Below are 27088 nucleotides of genomic sequence, written 5' to 3'. Positions count from 1 at the left end.
AACCAAAAGTAGCCTAAACACTTTTCACTTCAAACTATTCAACTGAGTAGATTTCATTTGACATTATGCCCTGGCTCAATTCACCAGCTTTAAGAATTAAGATTGATGAGACAAACCTTACACTTACACCGTAACCATCCACAAATGTAAACCTACCAATAAGAAACTATATTAAGATAAAATTCCACTATGGGGCCGTTAATCAAATCATATTATGAATCAGTTAGTAAATTGACATTGATGGGAATATGCTATGCATGTTGACAGCAGCAGCAGACGGCTAGTTTCCTTTTTCCTCTTTTGACTCATAACACCCACTCTGTCTCAGAACAAGACCAGCTTGTTAAGGGTCTGGTCTGTTCAGTCAAAAGAACAGGAATTCATAACGTCATTAATCAAATCGGTGAGGAGACAGGAGTCTGCTGCGAATGCCATTTATGAGGGGTGCATTTCAGTTTGGGCCATACTTCTCTCCATTGATACATTGACTGTCGCAAATAGCTCATGCAATAGACAGGGAATGATGTTCGTTTAGCCCGAGTTGTTTTAGTGAGTTTTAGTTGAGTCGTGCATCAAAAATAGCGTGTAACTCGTACAACAAAGGTTAAATCCAGCAATATTCTGTCTACGAATCCTCAGAATTGCTTGTCAATTACAGCAACTTTACTTATTTTTAAAAACACAATTTGCATTTCTCCTTGCAATCTGCACACTTAATATATAAGAAAAAACACATGTACATAATGTTGATTTATTGAAAGGACTTTTCTCTGATTGAAAGGCACCTGTATAACTATTCAGAAGCTTTCTTTAAAACCATTTACATGTTCTATTAAACAGATTTTTGTCATTCTGAAATGTGTCATAAATAAATCAACACAAACCATTCAAGGTATAATTCATGTGAATCACAACACATATTGTAGGGTTTTGTTCCAAAATGAGAGGTCACACACACCACCCGATTGCTGGCTAGAGAATAAAATCAAAAGCTCCAGTCCAGAATGTATTGCAAATAATACATTATTTTATCCATCTGTATGGTAGGGCACACCAGTTGTAAAATTGTCACACTTGCCATAGTTGGAGATGCTCTCTAAACGATTGACAAATGACTGTGTTGCCGGTTGCACCTTTCCTGGAGTGCCAGCAGTGTACATGGCAGTGACTAAAATCATATCACAATATTTATATCATCATATGCTCGTTTAGCGTCTTATTTCATCACAGAAGTAAATAATATATTTGCATTTATGTTATGCGGTCCATCAATGCCCTTTTGACTCTGCAGCATACCAACTATGGAAGTAATCCCAGATTGAGGCTTTAAATATAAATACCCAATAAAGCAATTAGAGTGAATGTACATCATTCTGGAATGAAATCATTGTTTACACCCTGGGTTTACATATTCCATCATGTTAGTTTTGTCTGATGCCTGGAATTGTATTAATTTTAATGTATGGTTATGAGAATCAAAGACAAGGACATTCATAAAGGAAAGATGAATTTGATGAATGCCCAAGACTAGAGCAAAGCAGGATCATCAGTAGCCGAGCATTAGTGCAAGAATACACTTGTACTGTGCAGCCTCAAAGATTCACAATATAAAGGCTCTATTGGACCGATTTAAAAATCATCAACTACACCATTGAGGAAGGGTTTATAAGCGTATTTTAAGCATAAATGTCTGTCGTCGTATAAGCTTTGAAAGCATAGAATCACAATTCGCTAACAATGTTTGATTTGAGAAATGTTTTCAAATTATTCAGCTACCTCTGCAAGAAATGTATTCAAATTATTCAGCTACCTCTGCGAGAAATGTATTCAAATTATTTAGCTACCTCAGCTTTCACAATCAGATTTTCAAAAGATTATTTCATCCTCCTGATGTCTTTAGAGTTCATGATGTTGTGGGAAAAGGTAACGTAATCCTGATCGATGAACCACATCACATCATCCTGATGTATTTACAGTTCATGATTTGGGAGAAGGTAAAGAAAACAACTTAAATTATGCCCTAATTGTTCTTTTTCCCTTTCTTGTGCTTTTTGGATCTCTTCTCCTCTACCTGCTCCTGAGCCACTAGAACCTCACTGTCTACCTGTTCTCTTTGCTTCTTCTTCTTTTTCTTTTTGTGTACAACCTCAGATTCCACGTTTAGATTATCAGTCGGGTCATGTCCACCAATCATATCAGAGTCATTATTGCAAGCTTTATGCTTCTTTTTCTTAGCAGGGGGCAGGTCCTCCGTGCCGTTCTGCTCCAGACCAGAGGTGGAGCTGCAGTCCTCCTCATCCATGGCCTCTTCTTTTTTCGCCTTTTTGCTTTTCTTCTTCTTTTTCTCTGAATACGCAGACTCTTGATCCTCGTTTACTTCGATGATAGCGGGAGCAACAGTGGTCTCGGCCATCTCGTCCTTAGCCTCTCTGTTCCGTTTCTTCTTCTTTTTCTTCTTTGGTTCTTCTGCGTCGTCGACCGCGCGGATGGCGTCTACTTCTTCGGATGAGCCTGGCGTCTCGCTGGTCTCTGCCTCGGGTGGCGAGGATGAGGCTGGATTCTGGGCCTCACCACGAGACCTCTTCAGCTTAGCCATCCTCTGGGCAAAGTACTCCTGCATGCTGAGAGTACTGGTCGTAGTCTTGGTGATGGACTCGACATCAGGTTCAGAAGTGGTGGAAGCCTCATTCTTCTCCTCCTTCTCTTGGGAATCTCTGCTATTGTTCTCCTATAAGACAGAAAAGATACAAATGAGAAGGTAGCGCAAGGGTTTCGTGTAGCATTTAGAGGGCCGACACAAAAATAGACCACAGACAATGGTGGAAGACCCCAAAGCTGCAGTGATTGTCAGTCATCATGGGGAGGTTTAAATGGCCCAGATCTGCATGAGTTAAAAGGGCCCAAGAATAGTTTTCATTTAACAATGGGTGTTAAAAGATCTGCTTAAAACACATTTGTTATTTTTAACCACATGAACCCTAGAGTCCCAAGGCGTTGCGATACATTGTGAGCTTGTAGATCTGCCATTTTCGGCTAGTATAGACCACAGGGGGACCATGGTCTTAAAGTGTTTTAAGCAGATGACAAAAGCATGGGGCCAGCTATGCATCTTGCATTTACTTCATCACCTTCATCTCACAACATAATACGGTGCCGCAAGTGTGTGCCACACCTTCGGTTACGTGACTGGGAAGCTGCCAGGGCAGAAATAACATTCATTTAGATTCTGTCTCTCAACTTTACTCGCTAGGTTCTTGAACCTCAAATATAGCAGCTCTACAAGCTTAGGTGGCTAATGTTTCCACAAATATTAAAATTCACCTTACACCAACACTCAAAGTTTTGTATTCCGTTTTTAATCATAGGACACAAAATCAACATGGTGCAGGGAGCTGTTGCGGATATTGAATACAACTGGGATGACATCTCTGCTCTCATCTATTATTGTCTCTATACATTTCTGTCTGTTCAATGTCACTGCCCAGCATCAGTAATATACTGGTAAGTGGCAGAACTAACCAAAATGAAAGGTTAATGACATGGACAAATTATTTATGTTTTGTATCCATGGAAACAACATTTATTCATACAGACTTTACTAAAAGTGACCCATTACATTTTAAATTAACACACTCCACATTTTCAAAAGAAACCACAAAAGGGCTTTAAGGCACACTGATAACAGTTATTGTTAAGCAAGTGCAGTACATTTTCCACAAGCAAATCTAGGTAACAGCGACCGAGACCCCCTGATCGCAACATCTTTCTAACCTTCGGGCTATGGCTACCTGTTTCACTGGGCCAAATGTGCAAAAACTGTGTCCGACCACAGGGGTACAGAGTACAGTCTAGAATCTAACTGTACACCACGAACAGTTTGTCATGCCACCCCGGCGACCCATTTGTCTTCATTTTCCTAATGGCCTACTCAATGCATAATGATTTGTCCTGAAGAATACAGAAGCTCCTCCAGAGGATCACACTAAACAATGCTGCCGCTCTGTGTATTGCCTTCGAGATGGCGACGGGCATGGCATTTTTCAAACCCTACAGATTAGAGATAAACGTGAAAAAAGCATGTTGAGGTCAATCACCTCATAGTTTGGCCTTTATGCGTTTACATCCAGATTACACTGATTTTGACCCCGAATACTGTGTGAGAAAGGCATGCGAAAATGATGAGCTGCTAAAACAATGAGTGTAGATCCAGAGGCGAGTTGTGGGATATTTTGATGCTGAAATGCATTGGTGGCGCTTCTGAGCATGCAGGTGTGCCTTCGAGCATATGAAATAATTGCATGCATTTTCTATCTGCATTTGGTTGTTAATGTGGTTACTTGGAGTACAGCAGGATTCTCATTTCTCTCAAGCCAGGCCTCTGGAGACTTTAGCAAGAAGCCGACGATTAGTCTCTGTCCATAAAAGACTAAAACACCCCTTAAGAGTCAATACTATTCTATACGGGAAAGGAAGGTAAAGTCATTGTGTTGAAGACTAATACATTGATCAAATCGGTAAAAATGCATAGATGACTCTGGATATTGATCAAGAAGATGGAATAATGTTCTCAGTTTTCATTCAGGATTGAAATTATGCAAGCAACAATACTTAATATAGAAATACATTAGTATAAAAGTGAAAGTATAAACCTATTTAAGTATATATTTCATATATACTGGTTGGGTTCAGAACCTTTAGGGTAAATCCACAAATGAGTGAGGCTGAAAGACACATGGCTGGTTGTTCAAAGGCCCTAGAAAGTTCTCCACTACCACAGAACTTAGCCAAAAATAGGCTTCTACTTCTAACGAGGGGGATATGGACCTTCAGGTGAGATGCCATTAAACAAAACTTTCCAGAGAAAATCTATACTCCCTGTTATTGCACAATGGCATCCTCTCTGGTCGGGAGACTGGGGATGGGGTTTAGAGCTGACAGCGCCGAACAACATGTAACAGGGATTTGGGATGATGGCTGGGGGCCACTTTCCAACTGCCTGTGAAATTACTCTCTCGAGAGAGAGGGTAGGGGGTGAATGAGCGAGGGTAAGGAGAAGGTAAGGGCAGTGAGAGTGAGAGAAACATCCCCTTCATCAGGGAAGTGGCTGGAACTTGGTGTGTGGTTGGTCTTCTCACTGCCTGGGGACCTCCATTAGGCTCATCTCTGATACGACAGGGGAAAAATTGCTGTGCTGAGCACAGGCTGGACAACCAGAGCTATGTACAGTGTACACCAAAAGAGTTGGCTAGCAATATTGACACCCCTGGAGATTCTGTTGATATGTGTTCAAGGTAAAATATCTCAGAGAAATTACTATTTCTATGGTAACAAGGTGCTTTGTGTATTTGTTCGTTTGATTTAAATTCGTGTAACCAGTTATTTTGTTAACTATTCCAAGTTACTTTTCAACATTTCCCTTTTTCAGTATTATGCACAAATCCCACCAGGCATACAAGCATAAGTGCACAGATGCTTTTCTTCGACTCTGTGTTATTGACTACAGCCATTCTTACTGGCCACCCACGGACGCTCTGCTCGTGCATGATTTCTTTCCTTCCCTGGGCGGTAAAAAAAAGTGTGTCCGCACGCATTATCATCAGACGTTATCAGACGTCCTGCTGTGGCCAAGTTTGGCGAGAACATACGCATACAAGTTGCACGCGCAATAAAGCGTGTGCGCTTTATTGGTGGGTCGGGGCATCACATATTATACAGTGCCACCTGTTGTTTTTCCATTTCGAATTAATTTGCAAGTGTGTGAAACAAAATAGTTATCCTTGTTACTGACCACTATTCCTACTCTGGCCAGTTGTGTCAATTTCTTTGTCACTTCTTCCTCAATTAAATTAACCACACTTCAGACTCATTTAAAACGGAGCCTCGCTGAATTAACCCATTAAGACCTGGAAAGTCTTTACGTTTGTTATACCTTTAAAACCGGGAAAGCATCAGTGTCATTTATATACATATATATGTATATAGCAACACAATTTCTTTTTTATATATATAAAAATATGTTTTTTTTAATTGGTTAGGATTTAGAAGTTTTTTTTTTAAACGGCCTCAGGTCTTAATTAGTTCAAATTAAACTACTCATTTGCAAGTCATTTGCAGGCAACCACTCCTGTTTACCATGTTGTGCATGATGCTGCAAGGCATTATGCTTTCAGGTCTTTAACCAGAGGACTCTTGCATGGTGTGGTAACTGGATGATTGCTAAAAGCAAAGATTTTATCGCATCATTTACAGGCCTCAAAATGACAGCCTACTTCATTTGTACCTAAGGGCATAGTGAACATTTCTTTGAGTTAATCCTGGCATTTCTTCCGGTGAGGAATTCTGTCTGACACAGCATGTTTTGAGTTGTGTTTGATAGCTAGATTCCTAAATCCCAGCCATAACTGAAACTGATACATCCACAGAGATCATTCCAAGATGCTGAGTCTCATGTATTACAGAGTACAATGGTAGTAATAATAGTGATGTTTAAGATCTCTCTCTCTCTCACACACATACGCCATTACTGTATATACGCATACGTGCATATGTCTATAGGCATGTGATGAAATGCATTTGTATGTACAAATTAATTTAACATGGCCCTTCTAAAAGCTTAAAGATGTTTGGGCAAACTTGCTCAGGCTATTTTAAAGGAACATATCCTATACCGTTACAAGAATCACTTAAAATCAAATACTCCTAAAATGTCAAGGCATGTGTTAATGTTAGCCAAATCTGTGCCCAAACTAGAAGACTGGTCAACATGACTGCATAAAGGAGATAACCACCTCCTGTACAGTTCAAAAAGTGATAATGGCAATTCTCATAGCAAGCCCACAACACTAAAACTGAAGAAGAATGGCTGCAAGGAGGCAGGCCTAGACAAGAGCACCGGGTGGTGGGGGAGTGAAGCAGTGCTGTAGTGGTAAACACACCTATATCCAACCATTCCTGTTCCTCCTCCCACTGCTCCAAGCCCCAGAACCCCAGGAAGAGGATGCGCTCAGCGCGCTGTGTGCAGCTCTGAGATAAGGCTCCTTCGGCAGAGGAGCGGTCTGGCTGGCTATCGGGCCCTTCCTGCTTTGCTCTCTCCCCTGGCGGGGGCTGGGGCTGGGCAGGGAACACAGGGAGGACCCACAGAGAGGGTCTCAGAGAAAAGGAGAGGTGGGAAGACATTCAACAGGCCACCTCCTTCAAGATACTCCAGGTCTATCTCTCTCCTGCTAATGGAGCCAGTGGAGAGCACCATGTGCAAGGTGCCAAGACATTCAGTCGGGCTCCATCAAGCACACAGAGGAATAGTGGGGAAGGTTCATCACAGTGCCTATGATGCTGCTGCAAACACATTGGGTTCAATTCAGTTCTACAACGTTTTATAAATTTTAGGAAATCTCTTTAAAAGGTGACCGTCTTTTGTAAAACAAATAAAAAATAAGGCTATGGATACGAGATAAATTAAGGTTCAAGTTAAAGAAATATAGAAAGTAACCATTTTGTTGAATGTGATTCGTCTCTCTTTGTAAATAAACAAATAATATCTAGGCATTTTTTGTTGCCTTTGTTATTCAAGTTTGAGTGTGTTAGTAAACTGGCTAATGTTAATGCAAAACTGTACTGTACTTGAGGAAAAACCTACATTTCAGTGGTTGAATGGTCAACTGCTATTAAAGATAGCAATACCCACATCACCTTGGGAGAAAGACTTGGAGAAAGTCCTGATAAACATGTGGAGGCTTAGATACAGATGAATCTACTATTACATTAAATCAAGACACTGGCACCGGAGTTGCAATAGGTGATCTGTTAATCTCTTCAAAACGGAACGTGAGATTAATGCGAAACGGGTATAATTGTGTAAACAAGAGGGCAATGAAAATATTGCAGAGGAATAATTGTTGATAAAACATAAGTTAAACCAATGTCAATTTACATAAAAACTTTATAACTGACACCACCCATTTACCCATTTGATTGATGTGTTTGAGTCATGTTTTAATGTTGTCTTGGGTGTTCCAAAACAACTCATCCTGGATTACTAAACCCAATGTTGCGGAAAATGAAGGTGTGTATATGAGGTTCAGACATGTTTGCAAACCTGTTAGTATAATGGTAAAAACTCACGTCTATGACTGAGGGACAAACCTGGGTAAAACTACATAGAATGCTTTAATGTGAAGAGTTCTTCCAAAGAACAGTTATGTCCTACTAATCATCAGCTTCTGAAAGAAAAAGTCACCTCTGGGACCCATATTCATTAGCATTCGACAGAGCTCTGGTTACCCATTTATTTTCTTAAAAAGTGCCTGTTTGCATTACTCGCAATTTTTTCAATAACATCCAGCCAATATTGGTTGGTTCTCTAATTGCATGAATGTGCCTTCATTGTCCTGCCACAATAATAAATTTGGCGATAGTCAAGGTCTATGGATCAGGCCTGGATTACCCAGCTGTCTCTCCCTGATGAGCAGAGAATTCCACCAGCCCCATCCCTCATGAGCCTGATGTGGGCGGACAGGAAAACAGGTGGATATCCCTGCTTATCCTCTGATAAATAAACATACGACTCAGTTCACCATCAATTATTTTCAAAAGAAGATACATCATTGCCTCTGAAGCAGCGACACTGGTAAGACAATTTTTGGTGTTACTTTCTGCAAAAATAACTTTAAGAAAGTAACATTTAAGCAATGAACCCAAATGACAATGTGTACACAAAATGAGAAATGTCTGAATAGGATTTTCAACAAAATGACTAAATATCCAACAAGGTTCCTCAATTCCTTTCTAAAGGCACACCATCTTAGCTTATGTTTAGCTTCTAGAAAACTGAGCAAAAAATAAATAAAATTGGGCGTTGAAAAATTGCACTTTGCTCCCAGACGCAAGAACGTTTATCATAAGTAACAAATGAAGACAAGATTATGCATGCAGCATCACTGCCCTGTGCTTGTTTAACATTGCAAGTGTTTGCCGACAATGCCCCCCAAGAGCATAAAGGTACCCCCCCCTCATCTCCTCACCAAAGAAAGAAGATGCAGCGATTATTTTCCCCAGCCGTGATTTATTAAGTTTAAGAGTCAGTGATTAAACGGGAGGCTGTGGCCGTAAACAGCCAAGGGGGCTGGAAATCTTTGGGCAGTTAACTGCACCAGGCAGTAATTACCCTGGCCCCATGCATTCTAGCTTAGTCCTGTAACTAAGAGACAGACGCTCCCTTTTCCTTTTTTTCGGCACTAATCTGTAAGTGTCAGCGAGCTGGCACGGCCTGGAGGGAGCCGTCCACAGAGCTGCCAGGGAGGTAGATAGTAGGTGTGTGTGTGCGCACGTCTCCGCAGGTGGGGGGTGGTGGTTGTGTCACTTGGCGGGTCCCTTTATTTTCGGCGGCAGCGACAATGGTGCCCTGTCAACGGACACGCTCTTTGAGAGGCGCAGCTTTTGTTTGAGGCAATTAGATGTTATCCGAGAGTGAATTAGAGTTCCTCGGTTTCACAACAAACAAGGTGCCCAGCACGAGTGCATGTAGCCCATTCCAGACGCGCCAGCCGCTTTGCCACAATGCATGTTTTCCACGGTGACTTCTCTCAACAGATGCATAAGTCGGCGGCCAATTTTGCTGAAAATAAAGCCACCATTATGTTGCAATGTTTTTGTCAATTATATAACGTCATAGAAAAAAATAAGTGAATTCGACCCTTGAGGAAAGTAAGGTTAAAATATGGCCAATTTATACAGTACAAAATTTAGCAAATGTACTGAAAAAAAAAAAAAAAAACATTCCAGCTAGTTTCTTGACCGACCAGCAGATATTCAACACCATCTTACTTGCTGTGTATAGGCCTTAGTAGCTGGTACTGACTGACTCGTGAGACCTGTAACATCGTGTTTAGCATATTTTCGTAAAGAAAAGACACTTTGCTTCTGCGCTGTCAGCAAAGTTTCACTGCGTGACTCCGCCCACTGACTCCCTGGCGCCCTGCTGCCGCATCTGCCGAACACGCAAGCCCCCAATGTGCATCGCCCCTGCCCCATATTCCTTAAGATGGCGGCGTCGGGGGAGCCTCCGCTGACGTGCGATCCTTCATGTGGACGAGGCGTGGGCAGGAAGAACCCGCAACAGGTGCCACCCGATGAGGCTCAGTTGTGGACCCTTTGTGCCCGAAGAGGAGTGGGAGTGAGAAAGGCTGCAGGGGTCACGCCGACCCGGGGAGCAGAGTGCACCGTGCCCGTTGCCTGTCTGGGACTTTCACATGTCAAAAAAACAGCAAATCACAAATCGCAATTTATCACCGCTACACTTTTGAGCACAGCACTGGTATTAAATTAGCTGCTACTGACGTGCCTGAAATTTTTTATTTAGGAAAATAGATATTTCTTGGAGCATACTGCCTTTCAGAGTGAACTGCCTTGATTTATTCCCTCAGGAAATCAACAAGGAATTCCACTAATTCACTGATGGCTTTTTGCCAAACAAACCGATATTTATTTCCAAATGTGTCCCTTAAGCATTAGATAAAATAGTCCAAGTCCATCTATTAATTCGGTGGGTCTCAAACATTTTCATGTCAAGGACCCCCAAATTGATATGCATTTGGCCGTGGACCCCCATGTGAAAATATGTCGTGCTAGAGACCCCCATAAAAGAATGGTGTTAAAACCTTTTTCAAAAGCATATCTACAAGGTCACAATGTTGTGAGCAATGTCACAATGTTGTGAGCTTGTAGATCACGATTTTCAATTAGCCCAAGTATAAAATAGGACATGAGTATTAAACTAATTTTGAGCTTTATAAACACATTTTGCTGGGGACCCCCTGGAACCCCCTCAAGGACCTCTGGGGGACCACGGACCCTACTTTGAGAACCACTGTATTAATGAATGTGTTAAGTTATACAATCAGACTGAAGTGCTTTGCTAATATCACAGACATTTGATGGTATAGTCCAAAGCGAAATAAATTATGGATAATTTTATATAAATCCATCACGTTAACAATTCAGTTCATTGATCACACAAAAGAAAGTTCAACAATGCTTTATGTTTTTGCGTGATCAGTGAGATGATAGAAGAATTTCTAATGGAAAAGTAATAAACACTTCAGGCCTGTTAGACCATGTTAAAAACTACAATTGTGAGAGATCAACCATTTCCCCCTACACAGTAAAAAAAAAAGAGCAAGAAATATAGCGGGCAAAAATATATAACCGTGGGCTTCAGTGTTTCCACCTTTCACATGAGCTGGCGGCTTTAAAAAATGAGTAACTTTTGTTGATGTATGAATCGGCTGGGAGTCTATTTATCAGTGGGCCCTCTGCGGTCGCCCGCTCGGGTCCCTCAAGTCACAAGCCGCGTCGCTCCCCTTTGACTGATTAATTAGCCAATCAGAGGACATTTTTCACTGGGCGGCAGGATGGTTTATTTCAGCTAATGCCGGGCTTTCTAGCCAAGGCCCGTTGGAGCCTCGTCGGCTCTTTCGGCCTGCCTGAGTGGCCGGGCAGAGGGGCCAGGGAGATAAATCAAGCCGGGCTGGCCCTCCCTGTGGCTCCCCTAACTAAACCCCCTGAGGAGGGCACAGAGAACTGGGGGTGGTGATGGTGGAAGGAGGGGGGGACACAGGACGGCCAGGGGCACTGCTCGCCCGCCGATAAGCACAGGGAGCACAGGGCTGCCAAAGTGCCTTCATTTAAAAGTGGCCGGGGCTTTTTGATATCTCAGCAGAGGGAGCCTGTCATTTGTCTTGCCATGAGTAATTGTGTTCAGGGGCACAGGAGGAGGCAGGAGATGGAGGGAGCTTGCGGGCGTGGGATGGGTGATGGATAACAGGGACGACTGCAGATGGACAGGTGCTCTACCACAGCTCCATAACACTTACTGGTCAAGGAGGGTAAATAATGGTCTCGAGTATAGATTTTCAGGCGGCTACAGGGGATGATGGGGTTACGGTAATTATTGGTGGTCATGCCGTTAGCTTTTATATTTTCTACCATTTAAATTACAGGCATTTTTATGTCAGATATAGCTAGCAAATACTGTATATTTATTATGTCACAATCCACTATCAGATTTGATGAACTTTGATAATCACTATTAGACTGTAAACACGGTAGAGGTTGAAACTGTGAGGCTGTTGCAGGCGTGGGGAGAAAATAAATGCTGGATGTTCCACTCAACGCAGACAACACTGTCTTTGGTGTGCAACGTACGAGGGTGTGTGTGTGTGTGTGTGTGTGTGTGTGTGTGTGTGTGTGTGTGTGTCTGCCTGTGCTCCAGGGAGCGTTGTTGTAAGCAGCGATAAGGGGCTAGCAGGAAGCACATCTCTATGGAGGAAGGAAAACCCCAGCAGAGGGGGGCTCTTGGAAGTGGAGGCAGGGGAGACAGCAGTAGGCGGTGGGTGGGACGGGGGGAGGAAAGAGTACAGTTTTAGAGAAGCTGATCCAGATTACCTTGACTGTCAGGGTGCAGATATGCAACAGGCAACAGTATGTGCACGCCCCTACCTCGCTCTTCCCGGTATCTGTACACGTGTGGACACATTGGTGCCAATAGGCCAACCCTCCCACAGTAGATATAGACACGAACATACCCTACCAGCACAACCCACATCAATGTGGATACGGGCCATTGCCCAGGTATGCACGAATCTTCCTGACTAACCACTGTCAACCTGGTGTCACTATTTTGGGCACGTCATTATAGGCAAGGATGTTCAAAAGTTTAAATTCAGTTAACCCATTAACCTTTACTGCCATGGAGGTGTTTGAGTCAATTGGTACTGCTTTCGTGCCCAGAGGGGCGGGTTTAACATCTCCGGCGAGAGAATGCGTGTGATCCCATTGGTTCACCGATCTGTCCATCAGCCCCCGCCCCGTCAACACAACGTTACGAGCGACGCCCACTGCACTCGGTTGGTTGGGGAAATGAAACACTTCCTATAGAGCATCGCAGTTCCCGCCCCCTCCGGGTGCCGGAAGAAAAAACTCAATGCATTTTTCCCATTGACATTTCCAAAAATATTTATATCTATTAATTTAAGCCTCGAATCAAGCCATCATGACATCACATGAATCATGACCATAAAACGTTTGATTCTGTGATTTATTTATTTTTTAAACGGCAAAACAAGGGTATTTATTAAATATAGTATATCATATAATTAAATATAAAATTTTAAAAAAAAATCACAGAAAAAAACGTTTTATGGTCATGATTCATGTGATGTCATGATGGCTTGATTCGAGGCTTAAATTAATAGATATAAATATTTTTGCAAATGTCAATGGGAAAAGTGCATTGAGTTTTTTCTTCCGGCACCATGAAAAACCAGGAAGTGGGCGGGAACTGCGATGCTCTATACCGGGTAAACCGACGCGCTGGTCCAGGCTTTTATTTTTTAGCAAAACTAAACAATAAAAGCCTGGAGATCGAGGCTAATTGGTACTTGGTCCACATGGCTTTTTCACACAGAACCAGAGATAACGCGATCTGAAGATTTACTGCTCCATTCACTCCCTGGTTAACTTATTACTTAAAAATGCTGTATCTCGGCTCCTGTGTACTTTTTCTTTTTACTATGTATTTTTGGTCCAGACATGCTATTTTCAAAGGCGGACAACAAATGTCAACGAGGTCGCGATGACCTCGTTGACATTTGTGAAACCACACAGTGAAACCCTCAGTGATTAGCAACCATCACGGGATCGATCATACTGGAGATAAATATTCTGCGACTACTTGAAAAGGTTATAAAACACAAAAATCGCTGGCAGTGTGTGAGTTTATTAATGTATATACTGGCAGTTAAAGAGTTAAGACATGAAGCCGATTCTACAAATGTCTTCTAAATCCCAACAGTATTCTGAAAAACGTATGTTTCTATATCAGTGGTACTTCGTCATGTCAAGGACCCCCAAAATGATATGTATTTGGGTACATATCATCATACGGGTCATCATACGGGTAAGCCCGTAGTGCGGCACTTGGTGCCGCACTATGGGCTTGTATATCAGCTATTTTTGAATTGCCAAAGTCAATAAAAAAATGACACAGATGCGTTGCAGGTCTTAATGGGTTAAAACAAGTGTGTACGTGTAATTACATACACGCACGCCAATATGCTTTCTATTTACTAAAGAGATATTCACAGGACACGGAAAGACTAGAGCATGGCTGGTCAATGAGCCACTCTACCCAGCAGAGGCCAACATGGCCTCGGATGTTCCTAGACCTTACCACAAGGCCCCGTGGGACGCCACTGTAATTGTGTTGAGTGTTTTCGATATGGTCAATGGTGTCCCTCCTGGCTGAGAAATAACAACCCATAACAAAACGATTAGAGAAAAAAGAAAAGAGGGGGAAAAAAAGATGGCATGTATTGCTTGCATTTCCAATGTTAATCAACTGGGGAGCAGCAGCCATTGTGATGCAATTGCTGAGTCTCACAGGAGAAAAACAGGGCTTTTTAGGGCAATTTATGGATTTTAAGATGCCAATTTCTTCAAACAAAAGGCATGAGATAAAAAATTCAAGTCTGTGCAAGGGGTTTACACTTTGCAGTGTATCCACATCAAAAGGCAACATCTATGATTGCTATTCAGCTCCATAAGGATGACCAGAAATTAACATGGTAAAACGATTTGTTAACAAGAGGTAAAGCATTGATATTTATACTGAAAGAGAAGGGTGTTCCAATATACGTCCGATTCCTCAATTCTTTCATATGGACTACATATTTTTATCCCCTACAACAGAGGTCTTCAACAGGGGGTCCGCGACCCCTAGGGGGTCCGCGGAGGTACTGCAGGGGGTCCGCGAAATTGTTGTTTGATTAAACAATATTTTTGTTTGAAAAAAATAATAACTTTTTTTTCCAAAATGTCAAATTGTCTTTCAACATAACATGAATCCATAGCAAACAGATAAATGGAGGCACAATGCACAATAACATGGTATGTTTATACATATTTTGTAGAGAATTTTTATTTTGCACACCTACTGGGGCAGGTGCGTATAGGAGCAGGCAATATAAAACACAATTGTATACATAAATATACAATATATGTGGTAGCCCCCCTACCCTACGAGGTAGGGGGTCCCTGCTCCACCTCCCCATCAGTTTGGGGGTCCCTGGCCTGAAAAGGTTGAAGACCCCTGCCCTACAACACTATTTGAAGTTTCACACGGTTAATTGAATACCTGTATCAGTGCATCATATAATGGGGACATCTATAATCACCATCTACACACCATAATGTTGGGCTTTATGTTACAGCTTTTAGCTGCTCTCTGTATTCTCCCACAACAAACATAGGTACTAGGCAACCTTTCTACAGAGCCAATACTAGTAGCTAGCACATACAAATCTCTGAGTGGCGTTGCTACATACTTCAGATACATTTCACTATCATTAACGCATCAAATCAAGTGTTTGAAATAATTACCAAAGCTAGTACATTTACATTTGACATCCAAGTTATTATACGAGAACCTGCATAATCTAAACAAAACGTTCATTGATATGAGTAACCTTGGACTGATACTTGATCTATGGAGCATATGAAAACAGATATGTATAATATAGATAAGTATTACACTAGTATTTACTTTAGAATTACTAGTGTTATTATTATTTTCTATTTAAGTATTGTGAACTAAGATAATTTGAAATGGGGTAATTAAATATAATGCAAGAGGCTCATGGCAAGGCAATTCACTAATTGGCTCAAATGTCTGAAATGAACTATTGCTTGAGTGTAAGGACCTCTAAAGGCCAAAACCTGATTTTATTAGAAAGTCTCAAGTAACCAACCACCAAAGCTAAGAGGACATTTTAACTCTTTAAGACCGGGAAAGCATCTGTGTGTCATTTTTAGATTTCGTTGGGCTATTCAAAAATAGCAAATATACAAGCTCATATACAAGGCACGAGGTGCCTATATACCAGCTATGAGCTTGTATCTCTGCCATTTTTTTTAAATCATGAAAAGTTGTGCAAATATTAGATTTTTTGGCGGACATTTGTAACTCAAATCTTTGCTTCTGGGGGTTCCTGGAACTAAATATTTGACAAATGTTCGCTTAAAAAATATATATAATCCAAAATTTTGCCGCAAATTTTCAAGATTTTTCAAAAATAGCAGATCTACAAGCTCATAACGGCACTCGGTACCGCGCTATGAGCTTGCATATCTGCTATTTTTGAATAGCCCAAAGAAATCTAAAAATGACACACAGATGCGTTCCCGGTCTTAATGGGTTAAATTATCGACTTCTTCGGGGGTGTCATCACTTTTCTGCAAACCTCACCCAAATTCTGAGTTGCCTGTAACGGTGCCCACTGGCACATTTAACTACTTGATGTGACTGCATCAAGTGGAGAAGGCTGAAGTGTAGAGGAGAGCAGTAGAAGGCAAGAGTGTAAATCCTTTAACTGGATTTAGAGGTGCTTCCGCCACGAACAGTGGCCTGCTGGCGCTGTTCAAGCGGCATGCTATGACATGGCTAATCCTGGGCTCGAGGGCAATGCCCTGTAGAGGCCAATAGATCACATGCTACTGGATCCACTGACGATGGCATCAGAAGCAGCAGACACCCTTGATTACAGAGACAGCGGCACACAAGCCAGAGCCACTTTGACCGGAGGTGTGCCACCCCTCGCCCCCTGCAGTGCTCAGCTGACATTGACTGCTTTGAGAAAAAAGTCAGGGACTGGTGCCTTCTAGTTAAGGCTAGTTCAGTGGATCCAAGTGTACCTGCTGCCTCTTTTTGCTGAATGAAAAACATGAAAGCATATTTTTCCACATGGATGAAAATTCAACATAACATCAAACAGGAATGTGAACTCCTTCAAGTTCAAGTTAACTATGCCATAGTTGGCATGATCAGATTATTTGGATCTGAAGAATTTATGAGATAATCATGCTTGAGTGTTAGTACACTCATTCTTAAATGCTTAGGTCAAGAATACTTGACCTAAGCATTAAACTGAGATTAAGATTAAACTGATGACGACGACCCAACCACCACACATGGCGCAGTCATTGTAACAAACATAACCCATTAACTCACACCAGCAACACCACAGATTTGTTGCTGCTCCACAAAGGTAACACATTTAAAAATGAAAAAAGATGACATGATTTATCAGTTATGTCGATGCAAATTGTTTTTGTGCCGAGCAACAAGGTATATATTCTTGGGAAAAGAATATAGATACTTTTTTTTTTTACTATAGAAAATGTTGGGGGCAGCTTACCATTTCAAAGTAACACTGATTTGAATGTATTGTTTATATTTTACCAGAGGCACTTTTCTCTCACATTATTTACATTTCCTGTGTTTGAAATGATCTGTTGCCCCGTCTTTAAACAGCCAAGAGGATCTTACCTTCTGTTGGTCTGTAGTAGACTTTGACCTCTTTCCAAAGATGCAGTTCAAGTCAGTTTCACTTCTGCTGGAAAGGTCCTTTCCTAAAAGTTCAATACAAACGTTTTTAAGACAAAATATGCTTATAATACTGATGCAAAACAAATCAACAGGCCAAACCTTCATATTGGTACTTACAAACACTGGGTGCTTAATCATAACCCAAAACGGAAAGCGGCGACTAACTTGAGTTGACACAAACAAAAATAACTATATTTAAGAGAATGCTTTAAAAACACGCTGAAGCTAAAATGGTGAGTCTGAACCTAAAATGGTGAACAAAAGCCTACAGGATTATCAGAACATCACGTTCAAAATCAACATGCAAAAAACCTGGATAACACCTGACTGGTTTCAACATCAGCCAAACAAGTTGCAGGAGATGGAATGAAAAAAATGTTGGAACAAAGAAAGGGCACGTTTGTGTGGTTTACTTCTGGGATAAAACGGCAAAGAAAAATAAACCCACGACGGGGTCTGGCGTGCCACGCCTCCGGACTCGGCGTACTCAAACTAGGCCTCAAAGACTCCTGGAGCCCACAGTGGGCCGTCTCAGGCCCGAGCCCTGTGCGTACAGCTGCATCCTCTTCCTCCAGCAGGGCCCTGATAACATTTGGTTATTTATTGCTTTAAACCCCTTTTCTCCCCTCCTCTCTTTCAAAGCCACTGCAAATGCAAGTCTACGGGGCTAAACTGTGGCGTTATGTTTAAGACTAAAATAAACAAGGGGGTTGTGTGGTGTATTTCGCCTATTGATCTCAGGTCGAAGGTAAAATTAAGCCCAGCCTGACCTTTCTGCTGTTTGACTGAGGAAGTACCTGTCAAAATTCTCAAGCCGAGGCTTTCAGGTGAAAGTGCAAACAACAACGTTGAGATAAAAAGGGGCATAGGCTTTTTTTTCTTTTTTTAATGGTTCCAAGGTGGCTGAATGCCATCAGGCAGGATGGGGGGTACGCACTGCTAATGTGCAGTGGGAAGTGTTATGGAATACCTGATGGTTTCCAAGGTCACTGTTGAGATGACAACAAGTGACACTGCAGACAACTAGTCGAACCAGATGAACAAAGTACAGTGGTTCCAACGGACATAACCACTAATCTGACAACTGACACTAATGGACTACTTGAAAAGCAGAGTGGAAAACCATTTTCGAATTTATTTTAAACTTTCAACCTGGCCCTCCGTATTTTGGCCATGGAAATATTCTCAAAAATAGCACACACACAATCAGCTATTTTCACCATGCAACGCCATTGTAAAACAAAGTATAAAATATTATTCTGTTAGCACCTGTGAACTATGGCACTGCACTTTGCACAAAACCTTGATAAACTGCTTTGCCTTAATGCAGATGAACCATCTGGCTGAAATGCAGAAATGAGGTTTGAGAAAAGTAAAGGGCCATGGCGAAGCCAGATAAAACAGGCCAATGGATGGAGAGAGCAGTACTAGTTAACTTTCGCACAGACCACACTTGCTGCTATGACAAGTGATAGATGGGGGGACAATTAAAACTGGGTTACTGGTTTACGCTGTGGGCACAGGCCCGAACATTGGAGATGCTGGTGCCTTTCCCCACAAACGAAAGCCATCAATCCTCAGTGTTGGCGGTGGAGGAGCTAGCATGAACAGGAACAGGATATCAATAAAAAGCAGAGGGGGAAGAGTGAACGGGCGTGCTTTTCAGCAGAGGCCCGGAGCTTTACATTTGCTGTGAATATTGTTTGGCCACTACGTTTCACAACTACAGGACTGTTTTTAATTCTAGTATCTCTAAATAAATATATATTAGGAGTATAAAGTAGATACACACCCATGCTGCAGTCAGATTTCTGACTGCTGACTGCATTTCTGACCACTTTCATCCTGGTGGCCTTAGTTTGGGCATGTCATTACAGGCAAATATTTTCAAAACATTTAAAAATATTTAAAAAAAAATAGCAGATCTACAAGCTCACAATATCCAAGTCCTTTTAACATCTCGTAAATCTTGCAATGCCCTACGCCTACACAACATCTGAGTACACATAGTGTAGTTCCATAAGTAGAACTTGACATTCAAACAGCTTAGTGATGCTAAATCCATTAAACAGCCTTAACCTGGCAACAGACACACAGTTAAGAGCAGAGGTTGGATGCATGCGAAGAGGCGTGGCAGGGCTTGGGTTGCCAGGTAACCTCTTAGGTTGCCCGAGGCGATTCAGACCACAAGCTGGACCGAGGGTGTGACCTACAAGGTCAATGGGAGGTGACATTTAAGTCTTTATGGTCTTCCAGCAACTAAGCCTTCCACTGTGAACCGAGCATTGAACTCTCAAGTTTCAAATACGAGTTCTTTGCCGTTTGCGTCCCTGTAGTTGCTTGACTACAACTGAGGGGCAACAGCAGTGTCTACTGCTGCCTTGTGTTATGGCTTAACCGATCAACCAAAAACTGGTGGTGGTGGTGGGGCTATAGTCTACTTACTGTATGCATTTCCAAACTTAGGTTGGGAACGTTTGGGGGTTACTATTAGGGGTGCAACAGTTAATCAAACTAACACATTTAATCGATTATAAAAAGTAATCAATAATTAAATTAATTAATCGACAAATAATATATCCATATTTTGGGCATGTTATTATAGGCTAAACATTAAAAAAAAAGTCAAATAATTTCATTAATAGTGAAAATAACCGACCTTAAAGTACACAAAGTGTCACGATGTGCATGTGACGTGTTGTGAGCTTAATAATCGCTAATATTCGCTTAATAATTGTTAAGCATTTAATGGATAGTTGCAGCCCTAGTTACCATTATTTAATGTCTAGTAGAGGCTGATGCAAGAAGGCCTTTAGGCTTTTAAACCGACTCCAGGTCTTATGGGGTCAATGAGGTTGTTTTGGAGATAGCGGTGGAGGGAGGAGGCCTGGAAGGGGAAGAACAAGGATGTTCATCCTCCATGTCTTAAGAGACTCTTGTAAAAGGTGCATCCAGACGTTTTCCCTCTCTCCCTCCTGCTATCTCTCCAAGGCAAGGCCTTCTTCTGGTGACAGCTAAATTAAGATCACAAAAAAAAAAACAGGGCGAAGGGGTCTGGGGGAGAGATTGAGACCCAGTCTTATCTGGCAGGGTCATCTAATGGGTCATGCAGGAGCTGGGAGGTGTTGTTTTTTGGGGAGGCCAGTAAATGGACATGCCAGATGCCCCAAACAGGAAACAGGAAGTTGCTCTTGAATGACGTAAGACAGGGCTCTTCCAGGTGAGGTAAAAGTTAAGATATTTTAATTCCAAAGGCAAACTGACCTAATAACAAGTTGAACCCAAGTGACCAAAGAGACCCAAGGGACATTTAAAGGGATAGTTCACCCAAACAATTACATTTTTTATATGGAGACTTGAATTCATGGATATTTATTTGTTTTTGTCACATTCCTAAGCCAATAATTTGATGCCCAGCGGACCAGTAGTCAGCGGTTCCGGTAGGAGACACAAAGGAGACTCTTTTTGTCTCTCCTACCGGAACCACTGCCGGTCATCAAATTATTGAATTAGGAATGCGACAAAAACAAAACAATAACCATGAATTCAAGTCTCCATGGACTTATCGATAGAAAAAATCATTTTGGGGGTGAACTATCCCTTTAATTAACAGGGGCTACTTGCTTGCTACAATCACTGCACTGTGTTTCCATTAATACATATTCTGCAAAATGAACGGCAAAATAACTACAATGACTGTGCCAAACCATCTTCTAATCACACTCTCAGGCACAACGACTCCACAGCGAAATTATGGACTACATGTCATACATTTTGGTCTCCAGTGACCCTGAACACTGGTTCCTCCTTGGGCCTATCACTGTACTGGCCCTGACGTGCAAGACCTCGGCTTCCTGACGTGTAAAGGAGTAATGAAAGTACAGAAGATGAGTTATTAATAACCTGCTCTCCACCAACACTGACCGGACCAACTGACCCAGCACAGGCTGATGAAGTGCTGCTGTGATCCGTATCTGTGGTCCTGGGCCAAGGGCGCGAGGCTGAAGGAGGTTCCGTGTGTGCATGTGTGGGGTATGTACGCAGTCAAATACTCAGTGGGAATTTAACTCTTGAGAGCGTGCAAGTGTAACCAAACGGGTCCATTTGGTTACACTCTCAAGACGTCAAGAGTTAAAAACTGATAAATTAACACAGAGGATTTTATTGTACGTGGGGGGGGATTTGAGAGCCGGGGCACCCATTCATCACTGAGAAATTAAAACGGCGGTCTTAGAATCGACGAGCGGTTCTCCTTGATGAGTTCATTTATGATCTAAGAGTTAAACCGATTTCAATACAGCACTCCTACTTTGTGACTGTAGTGTAGATCAAAGAGACTCTCGCTGTACAGGGTTTAATTCTATATAGAATGGAAAATGGACATTTGCAGATAAATGTCAAATGATGACTGATGAGATTGAGAGAGCTGATGTCTTTGATTAGACAAACTATCTGGCACAGATACCAGTGGCATCATCCCCAAAACAAGATAAAACATGCTCTACTCTGAAGAGTTTTTTTTTTGTTTTCATAAAAAGGATGCTTCTAGACAAAATGCTAAATACCAGAAGTTGCAACAAAAAAAAAGTGATAACGACGAGCCTTTAGCATTAATTTTTTTAAGCAACATTCACAACCGTTATAAAGTACAAATCAGAGATTGCAATCAAGTGGGTGCTCTTCATTGTAATTTGTCCAGCAGCATCCATTCCCCAGCCACAGAACCCTGTCTTCTACCTTATGAATGCCAGTTACTTATGATAATCGATAGAATATAAACCTACCTTTAGTGAACTTCATGTAGTGAACCCTCTTTTTGGACATTTTGGACTTTTCCTCCAAACTAAAACCTTGCGGCTCTTCTGGCACGGATTCTACATGCAATTCAAATGGAAAATAATATGAATTACACAACTGAAACGTTAACACACTTAAGACACAGAATGGTGCCGAAAATAGCAGACCTACAAGCTCACAATGTAATGTGAGCTTGTAGATCTTCTCTTTTCGGCACACAAATAAATATAAATCAGGCTTTATATGATCATTCCTATATTAAACAGAGGGGCTCTCCTTCCTTTCCTAAATACTCAAACTAGAAGGTGATGCTGTTCATTTGTGACTGTGACCTAGCCTGTCCTCACTGAAGTATTGTACTGTAGCACCCTCTACTGGTCAAAAGATTAATACATCACCAGCAGCGACTACACCACGTTGTCCAAAATTATATTGTAAATCCTATTAAATTGTTCTAAACAACTGAATGAATGACCATCCTTCCATATAAGTATTCACTAATGAACCATTAAAAAAACACCATACAATATGGAACACACATACCACTGGTATCATTTTGATTTTGACCATGGCAGTTGTTCAGGTCAGCCAGAAGCTGGTTGAATTCATCTTGGTGGGCAATCCAGTTGTCCTGTAAATAGAAGAGATTTGAATTGAACACAGTACCAAAAACACCATTTTACAACCCAACTTCAAAAGGTCAATAATCACTGAAATAAGTAGTCATTCTTTTTGAAAGCAAAGCAACTTCACATGAAAAAGAGAACACGTCTTTAAACTAGAGGTCTTCACGGGTCAAATATAAATACCCGAACCCAAATGGACCCGTGATTTTGTACAGTACAGTTTACAATACAAATTCAACTAAAATGGATTGCCCAGGAAAGCCGCAATGGCTTGTTTCAAATGGGATCCTCACGTACTAAACTCATGGAGTGTGGCTTGAGCTCAGGACTTTCATTAAAATCAGGTTTTCAGAAACACGGGAAAATGAAAGATCATCATCGCTCACTAGAATGACGTTATCCAGGTGTTACCCATCCACTTAACAATATAGACTATCATTGTCCCAACGTTGGCTACATAGGTGTCACAGAATTAAGTATAGAAAAATAACACTCAAAAACATGCAGAAATCACAATACCGACCGACATTATAATTGGCTTTGGAGTTTCCATTGTGCTTTGCAGAGTATACCGGTAACAACATGTTGATATTAACTCGATTATTTTACAATTTTATATAAATATGTCCAAGGATTCGTCAGTGATGTCACATCAGATCGCCGACGAATCCTTGCTATCTTTAAAACAACTTCGAACATGGCGTAGCGTCCGTCGCTACTTCCTTGTTGCATTATGACATCACTGTCGAATCCTTGGTATCTTTGTCCTAGCCTTTCAACGTGTGTGTTGATCAGCGCCGTTAATATGCGTTGTAGTCTTTGCTCGTGGTAGTGAAACACTAAACAGGATTATAATTTCATGTCAACATTCAAGTACAAGTATCAGAAGATGTAACTCAGGTAAAGTAATGCGCCACTCTGCAAGTTTAACTAAAGTTTTCCACCTGTCCAAAGTTGTTCCTAATACAGACAGAGCCTTCGGTCAAGAAAGACATCATCAAGGCTAATACAGACATAAATATGTTTTAATCATCCTATCCTTGTTAATATATCGCCATTTAGGTCAATGATATAACATTATGTAGTGATATGATAATATAAATAGCAACCAGTCATTGACTGCGTCACTGCCAGTCTGTCTTCTGAGCGACCGACCTCCCTCCCTCCACCCGGGTATTAGTGGAACCGTGCATTTCACAGTCTGAGCCCCGAGAAACCCGCTCGCCGGGTCAACTCGGGTATTAGTGGAACCGTCCATTTCACAGTCGGAGAACCGAGACCCGAGACGGACTGTACCGGCTCCGACCCGGACCCGGAGTCACTTCTTGTGAATGGACCCGTGACCGAGCCGGGTACGGGTCGGAACCCGGGTATTTCGGGTTACATGCCTAACCCGACGAGCTCTAGGTTAAACCTCTATCTGCATCCACTTTCTTGCAGCAGCAGCGGCCAAAGAAAAGTCTTGCAGCGTTTATGCAAACATACAAAATAACATATGGTTGGCTACTGCCAACAAGCTGCAGACTATTGCTCTTTTATGGCGTCTTGTTTTTGTTGTTCAAAGGCTGGGCTTCCTCAAACTGTTAGGACTGGTTTTATTTGGTAGCTTTTTGATGCAAACGCACAAGAAGAAATTACTTAGTAAGTATTAAAATGTCCAAACTTGTGATCAGGGTATGCAATTTCTTTGTACTCACCTCATGGTTAACATTTGTTCCAAGACCCAGGCTGTTATTCTTCACTTTAACTTTTATGTTATCTGTGGAGCCTTGCTCATTTCTCCCCAGGCCCTTCACAGGACAAAACAAAAGAGAAGATGTGATTCCAGATATCCCCCTTAGCTTTTCAATGTGACTTACATTAGATTAACCTTCATAAATACGGTCACAGAATGCTTACATACCTTGCCTTTGGACCATCCCATTCGCTCCAGCATCTTATGGCCAAATTTGGATTCATCGTTACTCCAGGCACTGTTCCTAGGGTCTACAGACCACTTCTTTCTCCTCCGTGCTAAAGACAGAATGAATGGAGTTACATTTTGTCAATCAATGGTATCATCATTATTAGGGTTGGGATCCGGAACCAGAAGAACCGCAGGAACCGTATCCATTCAACATAGAGGAACCGGAATTGGTTCCATCACATTTGGTACCGTTTCCGGAACCGGGTTTATCACACTGTCAGAGCTGGTTATGTGGACTTCACGCCTGTTATACAATTACAATACCAGTGGTTCTCAAACTTTTTTTTATCAAGGATCACCATAAGTCTGAGAGTGTACAAATAGAACCAAATGGACCAGTATGGGTCCATTTGGTTCCATTTGTACACTCTCAAGAGTTACAGACCTGTAAGGGACCACTTGGAACCCCCTATAGGAATCGTCAAAGGGAACCGTTAAGGAATCTGACCGTTAAGAGGGAATCGTTAAAATCCTAAAGGATCCCAACCCTAATCATTATACTTATAGTATTTCCCTTAAAGGTAGGGTGATATCTTTTGGGTAAAAACAAAAAAAAAGTTAATTGTTAAAGCACTACTAAATTGTGATGGTTGCTATTGAGTGTTTGTTCAGTAACAGGAGTCTCCCCGTCTTTCCAGTTCTTTAATAAAAAGAAAATACGTTTTCAGGTGGGTTGCCAATTTCAGCCAAACAGGAGAGCATACCCATTTAAACAGCTTCAATTTGTTACAGTTCCAATTTCTTCTGTTTTCATTTCTTTGTGTCGTCATTTCCAATTTTTTCATCTGTATTAGCAATACAGTTTGGAAGCGCTCGTTTTCGATAACGCAACGTCCTGCTGCTTTATGTGACATTTAGAAACAGGTGGTACGCAGGACAGTTGAGTGATTTCCAACGAGTGCTTCTAAACTCCAACACTTTTATTAATCACCTGTACAGAATGTATTGACAGAAAGTAGCTCATAACATGTCTACAGTGAAACAAAAACTTGACAGAGACAAAGAGGACAGTTCAAGCTTTCCATATAGCAGCAATGTTGGTGTCTGAGTTAATTAGTAATAAAATCAGATAGGACTTTTCTGTTTGGATGTATGGGCTGTCTGTCAAGGGCATTATAGTAAGAGTTGCTTGCGGCTACCTTTAAACGCAGATTCGTCTAAATGCAGACAGGTTGATTGATTGAATACTTTAAAAGTTTGCAATGTGAACAGAGGTACGGTTCACAATGATCGTTAAAAGGATAACAAAAAGCACTATGGGGCTTGTTTCCATTGTGTATTCAATTCATGAAGATCTAACTGTCACGTTACCCTGTTGCCAAAAGTCGTCTGCTGCCTGCAAGTACTTTCTTATGTTAGTTACTTTGCAGATTTGTATTATTATTACAAAACATATACATTACCCACTTCAGCCCTACTGTATATACATTTCAGCCATTTGAAAACAGCCAATCTACAAGATCCATTGTAAGATTTTCATACATTTGAAAAGTTGCGAAAAGGAACATTCTGCATGACTACTTTTACCTTTGGTACTTTAAGTACATTTTGATACCAATACTTTTACATTTTGACTCAAGTACATTTTTTATTCCGGACTTTTACTTGTAACATAGTATTTCTACATTGCAGTGTATTGATACTTTTACCTAACCTAAGTAAAACTAATTTACTACATTTTCCACCACTGTCTACGTCAGACATGCAGCACATGTGTTTAGAGAAGCTTGGGAGCTAATGCTAATGTTAGCTAAGCAAGCAAATGAGACATCGTTGTTGAGAACTGTTTTGGTTGACATTACACCACTTGCTAGTTCAGGCTAGTAAATAATAGAAAACACGAAGGATTAACGCTTACGCCGCGTATTTATTTGACAAGAGAACAACAACAAACTAATAGAACACTGACAGAAAACAACTCACGTTCTGCGAGCATTGACATCCTGCTGGGGTCCTCACAAACACCGGCCCGGGCGGAAGTAACGTACGTATGTTGGTCTTCCAGAATTGCCTGTAAAGGTTTTCAAACCCCGTTCATGATTTTTCCTAAAAATATAAGTGTGTGTGTGTGTGTGTGTGTGTGTGTTTTTACAAAATACGAATTAGTTATAACAAGATGGTGGTCGGTTCGTTAATTAAACACATGTGGCCATGGATCCAAGACGGTCCGTCATGGATGAACTTCAACGTAGTGTTTGTACTTTCTCCCTTTTTGACCCGTCTATCTATATAAACGTTCAAATGTCTAATATAAAGTGC

The 27088-nt window shown here is 41.4% G+C and overlaps 1 protein-coding gene across 3 annotated transcripts; it reads right to left on the bottom strand.

Moving 5' to 3' along the window:
* Nucleotides 1-735: 735 nt before the first annotated feature.
* Nucleotides 736-26790, bottom strand: pinx1 (PIN2 (TERF1) interacting telomerase inhibitor 1). 3 transcript variants are annotated; one of them, XR_013934672.1, is made up of 8 exons: nucleotides 26753-26790; nucleotides 24767-24876; nucleotides 24561-24653; nucleotides 22781-22868; nucleotides 22225-22314; nucleotides 17381-17463; nucleotides 1811-2728; nucleotides 736-1776 (listed from the first exon to the last, which is right to left on the bottom strand). XR_013934672.1 is itself a non-coding variant. In XM_080452371.1 (7 exons), exons 1-7 carry the CDS (start codon nucleotides 26769-26771, stop codon nucleotides 2021-2023), a joined length of 1191 nt encoding a protein of 396 aa, XP_080308497.1. In that variant the 5' UTR covers nucleotides 26772-26790; the 3' UTR covers nucleotides 736-2020. The 3 variants fall into 3 exon arrangements, 1 of the variants encoding a protein (XP_080308497.1); XR_013934673.1 differs by having other exon boundaries at nucleotides 736-1810; nucleotides 1845-2728; XM_080452371.1 differs by having other exon boundaries at nucleotides 736-2728.
* Nucleotides 26791-27088: the final 298 nt, after the last annotated feature.

The sequence above is a fragment of the Gymnoscopelus braueri genome (assembly GCF_963280865.1).
Source record: "Gymnoscopelus braueri genome assembly, chromosome: 16".
Classification (NCBI taxonomy): Eukaryota; Metazoa; Chordata; class Actinopteri; order Myctophiformes; family Myctophidae; genus Gymnoscopelus; species Gymnoscopelus braueri.
This window is presented reverse-complemented; position numbering and strand designations above follow the sequence as displayed.

What these genes read in the sequence shown, in the direction of transcription:
- pinx1 (XM_080452371.1), bottom strand. An exon ending in TGGGATGGTCCAAAGGCAAG is followed by an intron (nt 24,654 to 24,766) that starts GTATGTAAGCAT and finishes TGTCCTGTGAAG; the next exon opens with GGCCTGGGGAGAAATGAGCA. An exon ending in AAATCAAAATGATACCAGTG is followed by an intron (nt 22,315 to 22,780) that starts GTATGTGTGTTC and finishes AATTGCATGTAG; the next exon opens with AATCCGTGCCAGAAGAGCCG.